The sequence below is a fragment of the Liolophura sinensis genome, chromosome 6 (assembly GCF_032854445.1).
Source record: "Liolophura sinensis isolate JHLJ2023 chromosome 6, CUHK_Ljap_v2, whole genome shotgun sequence".
Lineage (NCBI taxonomy): Eukaryota > Metazoa > Mollusca > Polyplacophora > Chitonida > Chitonidae > Liolophura > Liolophura sinensis.
Window position 1 is genome coordinate 76,345,110 of NC_088300.1, and position 12,624 is coordinate 76,357,733.

Here is a 12,624-nt window from a genome sequence, read left to right on the forward strand (position 1 = left end):
TCTGGTCAGCCAAGGGACGATAATTTTGTTAGTAGTACGCATGCGCGTGTGTTACATTTCTCTCGAGTCACCTGTGTATATTGTGTTGAGTTACCAGGGGATAAAATAAGAAGTGGCAGTAGCCGTGATGTACAGACGGGAGAAGTCCCTTACCGCAAAGTCCAGCACATCGGCACTATGCGGAAATTTGTCTGTGTTCGTCAACAAGGAGAAGAATTTGTTAAATTATGCAGTTGTCCACAAGTCTGACGTGAACATCGTGTCCGCGTCGACGGACGGCTCGACGGCCACTCACAGACAGGTGTCTTGCAAAGAGCCGTCTGCAGCCTACAGTACTGTTATGGTCATGCAGGTAACCATGTCAACGCATTTTCAATGATCACGGTTGGGCACAAGTCATTATCATCTTGAGACTGTCTTGATTTGATTCACAGAGGTAAAACATTAACAGTTGGCGAGCAAGCGACATTGCTGAACAAGTAAACAAAACAACATAACAGTTAGTGTAGTATAATGTGTGGGTCATAATGGTCTGCGACCAGTAATTTCTGCCCTGGAAGTTCTTGCTATTGGTAACAGACTGACTGTCTCTGCATGTCATTTAATGACTAGGTGCGGAGTGAGGCAAGAGTTACATGTACATAGGGAAACAGCCCCAAATGTGTTAGATTGGCGGTAAAGAACATGTATCATCAACCATGTTGTCTCTGTTATTAACTAACTTGTTGTGAGACTCGCCGAACCTAAAGGGTCCATGGCATTTACATCAGTTCATGAAAAATAAACACATTTTCCAAGCCTATACCATTGCTGTTAATGAGTTGTCGAGGTGGCAGTCGCAGAAGGGTAGACCCTGAAAATATCCTTTTGTGTTGTGCGGACTATTTTTGGTTAAGCCAACCTAAGAACAAGTTACCGGTAGTTAATTTGTGGGAACGTGGTTGACATCGATGCTAGGGAACGTGGTTGGCATTTATGCTAGGGAAGATTTAATGCGTGTGTGAACAGTGGTAAATGTTCTTTACTCTCAATGTGACATTTGGGGCTGTTAACTCTCGCAACTGTTGCTCGATGAGATCGAGTTACTCCACAGAGCTATTTAATGACAAGTGATACACAAGCTTGTCTCCATGGGCTGCAGAGTTTGCTTTTTAATGCCACAGGACATGTGTATCCAACAGGTCCGGCCATACCACTATTTTTGTGTTCTGTATACATTTGTAGAAGGACATAGTCTGAAAGAAAGTCCTACAAATTTTAGAAAAAGTACAATTTTTGGGTATGTTTACACTCATCTGTACTTTGTATGGTCCTGCAAGTTTCGCGTCATTGAATGGTCAACACGTATATTACATGTAGCTAATTCACTTGACACCATGCCATCTGACAATTCTTTCCCATAACATGACATATTTATATTAGTAGATGGAATATTCAGAAAGAATGGTGTGGAGGATGAACTGAGCAAATTGATGGTGTGAAACTTGCAGGACACCATAAAGTACACATCAGCTTAAAACAACCAGAGAAATGCTTTAATTCTAAAATCTGTAGAACTCGTCTTCTGATCTTGTCCTTCTTTGTATACAATTAATATGGTACTGTTGTATGACCTGGCCTGTCTGATTGATATGATGGCTAGTGCTTTTATCTAATTATTATGAAATAATAACAATGAAAATTGCTCTGCTACCCACAGAAATTTTACAAAACATTCAGACAGGGCAAAAAAAAAAAGGAATAGTGTCAGGATAGCTTAATGGTAAGGCATGGTTATTTTTTCTTCTTGTATTTATGGAATAGCTGATATGAAAAAAAAAAGGTTGATGAGCCATTAATGGTTTGCTTATTTTTGTCATTCTGAAAGGTGTTCTACCCCTGGGGTAATGTTATGCTGTCTGTCCTACTTAGCTTGAAAATATGTCCTGATGATATTGTGGTTGGGCAAACAGAATTGTGATCATCCTCTGCACTCCAAATGACTTGTCTAGGGATTTTAGATGGGGAAGTTTGTCAGGTTACTACAAAGGTATGGTTGTTCACCTAGGATGTATTAAGTTTCCCCCACTCCTTAAACTAGCTATTATGACTATTCCATAATTAACATATGTTCACAGCAGTGCACATTGTGGGTACCATACCTAGAATTAATTCAGGTCAGTGCAAAAACATGTCCTGGATGAAGCATGGTGGTGGGTCGAGGTGTTTACAGCCAATGGCCAAATTGGAAATGTCTAATACATGTAGCTACTTGCCTGCAAGAGTCAATAGTTCCTTTGAAGATACCAAAAAAATACCATTGGGGCTCTGTTGCCTTCATATGTTTCATATAATAATTCTGTTGGGAGCATAATTAACAGTGATTTCTGTCTCTATATTGTTTTGTTGCAGGCTAAGTGGGTAGAGTTACCAGTGAAGACGATTCTTGTGATAACATCTCAAAGAGGAATTTTGGTACGTGCTTTCATATGAAAGTATGATCGGTCAGCACTATCAAGATGATTTATTCATGTGGTTGTCGTTTAATGCCATACTAAAGCATTTCTCACTTATGCAGTGGCCGTCAGTATTATGGGTGGAGGAAACCGGAGTGTGTGTGGTAAATCATTGACCTTTAGCAAGTTATTAACAATGTTTATTGGTGGAAGATTAGCGGACTTAACTAACTTAAGTGTGAGCCAAGAGCAATACAAGCGTTGTTGACAAACAGAGCTGAGGAATCCACAGATATCCTGTTCAAGGAATTGAACCCACATCCCAAAGACAAGTGTTTTAACCACTCATTGTAAGTAAATATGGTTCTTCTTAAGTTAGCATTATGTAGTGCTCTTATACCTTGTGGAATATATTTGATGGATTGTCTTCTCTTTATGTACTTGAGATATACATGGGTGTACAATGAAAACATTTTCCTTGATTAACTTGTTTTTCATTTTTATTGCAGATGTATGAAGGTGATGGATCATTTATGTTGTACTGGCATGCTGTAGAGGGTGCAAATGATGAAGGTGAGAGTAATGTCAACTTAGTACCTTGTCTATTTGTCAGGAAAGAAATTTTTACCTCATTTTGTGTCTTTCTGTCAGCTGAAAAATACAACAGTGTCATTGAATCTGTGTTTGTTTAATTTAGGTGAATCTTCATTTGCAAGAGGAATCAGTGGTTTTCAAGAGAATACTGTATGTGTGGGTGAGTTGGTATATAGTATCTTAAGCTGAACATGGACCGACTTATGATCCAAAGATCTAGGTCCAACTTGACAAAGTGGACATGTAATGCTAACTACCTAGTTGGAAGTATGTGTCATTAATTGTTTACCTGGTATCAAAACTGTACTCAGTAGCATGTAACTGATGCTGTCTGGGTTCCTGATATGATGTGTCAGTCTTGAGACACCCAGCTACATCATGTGTGATATGTGACAAAGTTTGTTATTTTTGATAATTCTATGGTTAATTTTAAGCTGTTACGTTCCTTACAGCGATTCCAGTGGCCAAACATCAAGGCCCAATTGAATGTCAAATAAGAAAACATTATGAAAGTAATGCAATGAACTAATTTGTCATGATCGGAAAAATTAAGCTTTGGAAAACATCTGTGTACCAAGATTTATAAAAGTAATAACTCCATATATGTAGGTCTGATAAAGGTGTAATTGGGTATCCATTCATGACTTATTAACAGGGACTTACACAGGTGAAATTCTGGTGTTTGATGTACCCTCCAGAGGCACAAATGTTACATTAGCAGATGTATTGAAAGGTATGAAGTCATTGTGTGTGTTCTGTACATGTTCATTTAAGTGTTCTATTACAATTTATACCATAGTAAGAGATCACCAATGGAAGTACTTCTTACTTAATCTGTATTTTGACCTGAATTCTCTGAATTATTGACATTTTTTTGCAGTGCCAGTTGGATTTGAAGATACAGGGATGCAAATGTGATTGAATCCGTGGAAAGTTATTTATTTATTTCATTGGTGTTTTACCCCATACTGAAGAATACTTCACTTATGTGATGGCGACCAGCATCATGGTGGGAGGAAACCCGGGGGAAAATGACAAGTTTCTTAATATATATGTAGGAGAACATATTGTGCAGTTCTGTGTATTCATTTTCAAGCTCCTGGATATGAAATGGCAAGTTGAACTGAAAGGAAATCCTAACCTCAAAACTCCAAAGCCTTTTTGAATAAAGACTAGACTTTATTTTTGACTAAACTGTTTGATTTGGTTAACCTGTGCATCTAAAGTGACATGTAAATGTTGGAAATGAAAAATATTTCATGTTAGTTCTAGTCTAACAGTAATTTTGGTAAGCCCCTTTCAGGCCATAAGACTCCTGTGTGCGACATAACCTCTGACAAAGACAGGTTAATCAGCAGTGATGAAGAGGGAAACCATTGTAGTGTGGAAATGCTCTAAGGAAAAGCTTCAACAGGCGGTCAGGATAAAGGGCTCTGGGTAAGACAAATGTGTAATGAGGTGATGCCTCTGTGTGCCCCCTGGTATACATACACACGTACTGTATGTTAGTTTCTTGTTATTAACAGGTTATTGGCTTGTGCAGCTCTGTATGGACAAGTCCTGGCGCTCAGGGAAGCAGTGAGCTTGCTACTTATTATACACCGATTTTAAACTTGGAATAAGTTATAAAGGACATTAACAGCAGTTAGCTGTCTAGAAAAGCTGGTGAGATCTTTACTTTTGTAAAATGCCAGGTGCGCAATGTCAGACCATCGTGTTTTGTTTCATTTCATTCTCGTTGAAAGCAATTGTGACGTGACAATATCTCTGTTTCAGGTACCCATGCTCCAGTCTAGCTGTGTGGAAGGACATTGTGGTTGGTGGATATGGGTCAGGTCACATCAGAATATTTAGCATTACAACAGGCAAGATGGCGGCTGAGGTGGCCGCACATGCTCGATGGATTAATTCAGTGGATGTTTCTCCAGACACTGGCTTGGTATGATCTTCTTATTTGAAAAACTCATATTTTGATGCGTTTTTTTGTGTACTTTCTTTGGATGGTTTCTTACAGGTATGGTTGTGAAGTTATAGGGAGCATGGATCTCTTTCAGTGATTTCTTGAAGTTTACAGTTACATTGCACCTGTTGAGGATGTCAGGATGGCATATGTCTTCACCATTAACAAGTTACATTTAGGTTGCAAGGTTGTTAAGTTGTGTTTGAATGCTACTGGTACATGCATACTTTCATTTCTCGACTATTGCTTAAGTCCTTCTAATGGTTACAGTTCAGAAGGCATAGCCAAGCATCCTCCAACTATGGTCCTCAAATAAAGCTATTAAATAAGTCACAGCCAAAGATTTAGTTCCAGTTTACATGTTGAATGTTATAATTAAGTTAAATATCAAGAAATCTGAAGAAAGCATAAATTTTATATCAATCGGCAATCAGATCTGGATTTTATCTGTCAGAATGAAATGTTTGAGGGTAAATTTGAGTAGAACTGGCATAGCATGCGTGTAATGGTAAATAGTATGCAATGACAGTCTGATGTAATGCAGTAGCTGTTCAGTGTGACGATGTGGCTCGGAGTGGTAGTTATGGTATGACTTTTGCAGGTTTTATCTGCCAGTGAGGATTCCTTTGTGCGAGTGTGGCAGCTATCAGCTGGTGAAGTCCCTGAAGTAAGCTCTGACAAATACCCTAAGAAGCAAGTTTCAGTGCAATTTATGCACATCTGGAATTGTATGTAGAAGACAATCTACATCAGTTGGATGGTCATTTTAAGAGATTCACAAAAGTCAATCTAAATCAGTGGGTCTATACAGGATCATGCCCTCAGAATATGCTTGAATAAACATCTTGTTTTGTAAAAATGCTCTGTCTCAGAAACTTTAGAATGTTACTGAAATGTGGAAGTTTGTCATCTATACCAGTATAACTTCTCATTTTTCAAATTTTCTTCTCTCTCCTCACCTTCTTGGTTGGATTTGAACACGCCTGTAAAGTGTAAGAAGTTATATACTATATCACCAATTGCCACTTTTAGAGGGTAAAGAGAGATTACTGGAAGCTTTAAATACATGTATTTTAAAATTTAGTTAAGCAGTATGGAATGGAGATGAGGAATATCCTAAAAACTGTGTGTCTGTATTACAAGTAACTGTATCTATTGTCATTGCCGTTTGCAGATCCAGCATAAGTTTTCTGAGTGTGTGACAGACCTTCAGTTGGCAGGAGGTCAGTTTATAGAGCCAGCTGGAAGAGCCTTTTGTGTGACAGGATATGACAGTCCTGAACTCGTCTTCTTTGCCAAAAACTGATACATACATGTACTCCCTGAAACTTCTCAACTTTGCCCATCTCATCATCTGAGTGCATTCCCAGTTTTGCATCAGAGACATTTCTTATGGAGCATGTAACTTTATTGTTACCATGATGTCATCATCATGTTAAGTGAAATCCTGTGTAGGTTGCTTTGTTGGATATGTGTTTTGGACGATGTGTGAGCATATCCTGTTGATTAACATTGTTTAATAATGGATTTTGTAAAGGTGCTTATGCAGGTACTTGTAGTAATACATGTCATATGGTGAATTGTGGTTTTAATTGTGAGAATTGTTTTTAATATTCCTGTAACAGTCAGAATTAAGCCTCTGAGGGTTTTGGACAGTTAAGGGTAGATCCTTATGAATTTGACAAAGCGCTTGTACACTATATCTTGATACCATATTGTATTGAAGAAATTGATATCATATTATATCAAAGAAGTTCCAGGTAAATGTGATGGTAAATATGCAGTCTTTAAGATTAGTGCCTTTTTGTGGTTATGTATTTGTTATGGGACCAAACAGTTTTACAGCTAAATTTTAAATGTCTTTCATGACTGTTAAATCATGCCCTTAGACAGGTCAGCTTCAAGGCAAGCAGTGCCTAAAAAGTCAAAAGCGGAACTTCACCTAAACTTTTTGAATGCAGTTTTCAGATCCCTAATCATGATTCCGTATTTGCCCTGTTTGCGTTTTATATTCAAGTCCATGCTGACAAATGTGCACTTATTAGACAAGACTTTAGAGTAGTTTGGAACAGGAAAGTACAAATAGTTAAGTACTGTCACTAATGTCTCTGGATGTGGTGTTGATTACTGGGACTGGCACGTTGGGTTTTCAACATACATGTACTTTATTAAATGACCTGTGAACAATGTTAAAATTTAGAGCAGAACAATTAGGATTGATCTATTTTCAGTTTCCTAACAAGCCAGGCATATAATGTAATTTGATTAGTTTGATGAGTTATTTATGTTACCAAATGTTATATTTGTTATATAGGCCTTCATGCAGAATCCGTCCCTTATTGCTGTCAGATATGCATGCTGCATCCGTCCTTGTGAAGTGACTTAACACCTGCCTGTGTAAAGGCAGTCTTAGAGATTCATTGATAATGGCGTTTGATACTTGTTATTTGCCCTCCTCTCTTCCAAGGGGTAGCTGTTTTCTATCCACCAGTCTGTACGTCCTTTTGTTGATGTTCAAAGTCTTGGCCAGGCAATATCTCAGTGAATCTAAATCTGGTAGGTGGTGTAAATCTTGTCTAGACTGATGTCAAACAGATAACAACTAAACACTATCCAGTTGTAACTGACTTGTTTGATTCAGCATTTGTCTAAACATAACCTACATGAAATGTTTTCAAGGCCACACATCTATGTTGGCTGCTGTCGGCAGCCTGAAAATTAATATACACACCTTAGGCACATGACACTAGTTGTGCACCTGTTTAACGAAACTGCTTTTCAGATCTAATTCAAGCTAAGAAGTGTATATCATTCTCTTTACCTTTCTAGGTGCATATGATGTGTTTCATTGTGTTGTAAATGGGCGAAGTGTAACATTATCTTGAAATGTTATTGCATTGTGCTTGAAAGTGTGTGTTTAACCTTTGTTCATATTTTGTGATATATTCATGTTGATATTGTTTTCGTCTGTAATTATACATGTTATAATATATTTTCTTTACATCATCTCTTCCTGTTCTGATGAAGAAATTTTCCTTTGGGTTGTAATGAAAGGGAAATAACTGATGATATGTGAAGCTTCTCGTAAGGGTTAAAGATCTATTAGTGTTATAACTAGAAATCAGCAGCCCAGTAGTTGAATTCTTTTTCACATGTAAATTCGATGTGTGAAGTAACAAATTGCATGTGCCAAGAGATTGTCACATACATTTATATAAGCTCGCCTATAGGTATTCAATAAATTGCAATCAAATGTTACAGCGTAGAGAATAAAACCAGATCAGCGAGTACAATGTGAGAGTTGAATTCTGGCCTCTTTGTCAGTTTACCTCAGTAGGAATTATAATCTACCTGTTCCCGTAAATGCTTAAATAGTTGCACTTTACTCGTTCGCTACCACCACACAAGGTTTAATCAGAACTAGGTTAAAAAAATTGCCTCAACGTTAATTGCAGTTTATTAGTGGGTTACTTAAACTGCTATGCTGTCGTTTCATTTAATAAACAGTCACCAGGCTGGCAAATGGGAATAGTTTACTCTGGGAATTACAGGGAAAGGCCAAAATTCCAAACCCCACCCTCTCCAACAGGTCCCAGGAATCTGCAAGCAGTTTCGGCCGAGGCCCATGAACGTCGTGTTGCTATTGTAATTGTACCCTATCAAATAGGGTCAGCATACGTATTTCTAACTACACAACCATTTTGTGAAATCATGGTAGAAACCAGGCAGGCAACAGAGAAACAAACACAGCACTTAAATCCCTCAGCCTTGCGCACAGGTACAATGTAATGAATAGACCCAGCTTAGCGGTGGTTTGTAAAAATATGTAGACCTTGTCTGAGTGGCATTTAGAAAGTTATGAAACATGATGCAGAATACCTTTTTATGAAAACTTTTCCCATTATTTCAGACTGCTGTTGCAGCCTCTTATATAAGATGTAATTTAAATGAACCCTATGACCTGGAAGAAAAACTCAATGTCACTGGAAATCAATAGGGTTCTTCCTGATGCCAAGATGTAAGCGTGGTGAAGTTGAGCTAAACTGTTTTAGAGATAAGAGCATTTACAAGCCTTTTATAAAGTTTAACTTAAATGACCCAAGTGGTCTTGAAGAAAAAGGTCAAGATCTCTGAAAATCAATAGGGTTCTTCCTAATGTCAAGGTGTAAGTTTGGTGAACTTGGGCTAATCCGTTCTAGAGATAGCATGTCTGCAAGCCTTTCATAAAATTTAACTTAAATGACCCCAATGACCTTGAATAAAAGATGAAGGTCACTGAAAATCAATAGGGTTCTTCCTCAAGACAAAGTGAAAGTGTGGTGTAAGTTTGGTGAACTTGGGCTAAACCGTTCTAGAGATAGAGCGTTTACAAGGATATGGACAGACGGCGGACGGATGGAAGGGCAAAAACAATATTCTTATAGGCACAGCTTCAGATCCAGGGGATTTTTGCTGCAAAATTTCAACGTAATCGGTCAGACAATAGCTCAGTCAGTAATCGGCCAGTGCAATAGCTCAGTCACAACATCTTGTATACATCAGAAATAATCTGTACGAATAGTGTAGAATCCTCATCGGATGACTCTAGGACACAAAGATCAAGTCAACCTAGACAACACCCAATGACCAGGGGATAGATAACGGAGCTACAAGTTTAGAATTCTTCGCCAGATCAGCTCGATTTCAGTCATCTAAGGCTACACCTTACGTATATATTCAGTGAAATATTCTTGAGCGCCGCGTTAAACTCAAATCACGTGAATAAATGAAAATAATTAGTCTAGAGGTGTGAAAATAGGTTAAGCTTCAACATCTGAGAAACATTTAATTAACAGTGAAACACATGCACATTATTTCTGTGAATTTCTCTGGGACAAGGGGTTTCCCTTTCTTGTGCCTTCATTGCGTAAAGTCACTCGTTCATGATGCATACAGCCGGAATAGTAGCATTGCTTCCAGACGTGCCACCTCGTGCCAATTCACAAATGTTTGGCAGGCACACTATTAAAATCAGACTGGCCTTTCATAATCCAGTTCCCGTGGTATCTCAAACAAACTTCATGCGATACTACCGGAACGACATCTTGAATTCCTGACCGAAGCTGGGATAGAACCCTCTCCTAACTGTATCCGATGCTTAAGACAAGAAAACCCAATGGCCACTCCCCAACCCACTGGTGAAGAGGAAGCCATGTATATGTTTATCCTATTGTTAGTGTAGATCTTACTTAATGCCTCCTACCTTTTGTTTATAGATACATTTGTGTTTGTCTTCTGGAGATACAGGATCGTTTCTGACTGGCTGGTGTGGGAGATAGGCAAGTTCAGGCTATACCTAGCCAGAGCTGAATTTAAGGTATGATAAATTTATTCAAGCGTCACCAAAGCTGCATGGTTTAACCCATAAAACTCGATATCCACTGTCAGCCAATCATCGTCGATTCTGTATCCCTTTCACACTTGTCACTGATTTGTGCAGGTAAGCAAGGAATTGTGACCGTCGACACTATCATTATTGGCGCACGAACGCTTTAAGGCACGATTTCATATAAATGTCAGAGAGATCAGCAAACTTGTGTTGTTAGGAACTACACAGTATTCTGTGAGCAGGTCGGTAAAATCTGGAATGATTAGAAAGTTGCTTAATAAGCTACGACTAATCTTGTCCACTGCAGACGTCCGCGTGGTACTTTCTCTTATGCCGAACCAGGTTATCCGATCGTGTGAACAGTTTCTGGCAAACTTCGCACCGATGTGTGGCATAACGCGAATGAACGTTGATATAGTGTCGTTTTAGGTTGCCAATCTGGGTGAACACTTTCTGACAAACAGGACACTGGCGATCTGAAAGAAGACAAAAGTCAGTCATCCAGCGATCTTAATACTGAAAGGGCTCTAATGACAGCCACGCAGTAATATCTTGTGGCATCGTTCAAACCTATATTGTTGCTAACACAATCACTTCTTCGGTTTCTTAGTCCACACAATACTATCACGATCCTGTTAAGCTTTGTTCATAAATAAACCTCTGGCAGGAAATCCCACAAATTTATTTCAAATTGATTACGAAGTCGTAGTGATATGCATGGTGCCCCACTAATCGATTCGTGATACTTGATTCTGAACAACCTTCATTGTCATTCTCTTAATTGTGATTGGATATTTTTCCCAGATTGTTTTTTACGGGACAACACCTGATGATAAACATATATAAACACAAACAAGGTCTGAGATATACATACACGCTGCCTGCATTTGGTAGTTTTCTGATCTGTGTATATGTGATTGATAATGATCTTTTATTTATCCAATTTTTAATTTAATTAAAGCATAATTATTATGGTTATTACTGGGACATTGAGAAGAAAATACTACTATATATTATCACACAATATTCTTAACATTCTATGACGCCAAGTGGGAAATATTGCTTAATCCTGGCCTCATAGCTTAGTCTCAAAGCATGGCTAAACGAGTGTATAACTAGCTTAATATATTTACACCCTCAACCTTCTATCTCTTTGATTCCTCACAGATTTAAAGTTGCCCATAGTGTATGCTGTCTGTCATGATAAACACACAGCTAACATCAGCATCAAAACGGGAGCAAAATACTTGAATATATCGTAAGAAATCGCCCCCCCCCCCCCCAAAAAAAATGCATAAACTGAACCTATACAACAATACAGACTTGACATGAGAAAGTGAAACAACTATTAGTATATCTCGGCACCACCGAAACCACAAGGGTTATTCAGGTGCATTCAGATGCACTCCGAATGCACAACACTGTTAAATGATCTACGCTATACAAGAAAGACTCGCTTGTTAGGAGTCTAGTTATATGAATGCAAGCAAGACACACAAGCATTCTTTCTGTACGTGATCTGGATCATGGACTCACTCGAGATTATTGTTTTATTGTGGAGAATTACGGATGTAATTGATGTATACATACTGACGTATTTTCGTGATGATCCATGGTTGCAATATCATGTTCGTGTAAAACACGGGATACAGTTAAATTATATGAATTCAAGGGACCCCAAAAACATACGAAGGTTCCACACTGCGCTCTCAGAGAAAGCACGGAAAAAACGTCTGAATATGGACAACTAACCAAGAAGCGATAAAACCTAACTGTAGGACAAGTTTCAGCATTGATCAGTTTGTATTAGCTAGCTCCATAGACAAAGCCATTTCTCATTGTATATCCTTCTACACGTATAAAACGTCTGTACCGATATAAGCAGAATTCTCACGCGGCAAGATGTTCGGCATTTACTAAGAATATAAGTTTGATTTAGATTTTATTTACTAATTTTACTAATATATATATATTAATCCACTTCTCATTCGAATACTCTTTTTCTAAATCTAAAAATACATCATCTTATACAGTCTGCGGACGGAAGATCGCACTATCACGATCCGAGTTCCTCAGTCAACATAAAGACGGGCTTGACTGTGAGTGGTGGTTCCTCTTGTGTCGTGTCAAACTGTCCCGACCGAGAGAAAAGTTTGTGGCAAACCTCGCATCGGTGAGATGCGTATCGAGAATGGACGTTGACATAATGGCGTTTGAGATTGCACAGTTGAGTGAAGATCTTGTGACAAACTGGACACCTGAAATCT

General features: G+C 38.4%; 1 protein-coding gene across 1 annotated transcript; it reads left to right on the top strand.

The window, feature by feature from the left end:
• The first annotated feature begins 66 nt into the window (after window positions 1–66).
• On the top strand, window positions 67–7,995 carry LOC135466703 (WD repeat-containing protein 54-like). Its single transcript, XM_064744354.1, is given in 10 exon segments — window positions 67–352; window positions 2,392–2,454; window positions 2,945–3,008; window positions 3,133–3,189; window positions 3,685–3,762; window positions 4,333–4,400; window positions 4,402–4,466; window positions 4,806–4,968; window positions 5,591–5,656; window positions 6,164–7,995. Coding segments are annotated over 10 exon segments (981 nt in total). The 5' UTR covers window positions 67–127; the 3' UTR covers window positions 6,296–7,995.
• The last annotated feature ends 4,629 nt before the right edge of the window (window positions 7,996–12,624 follow it).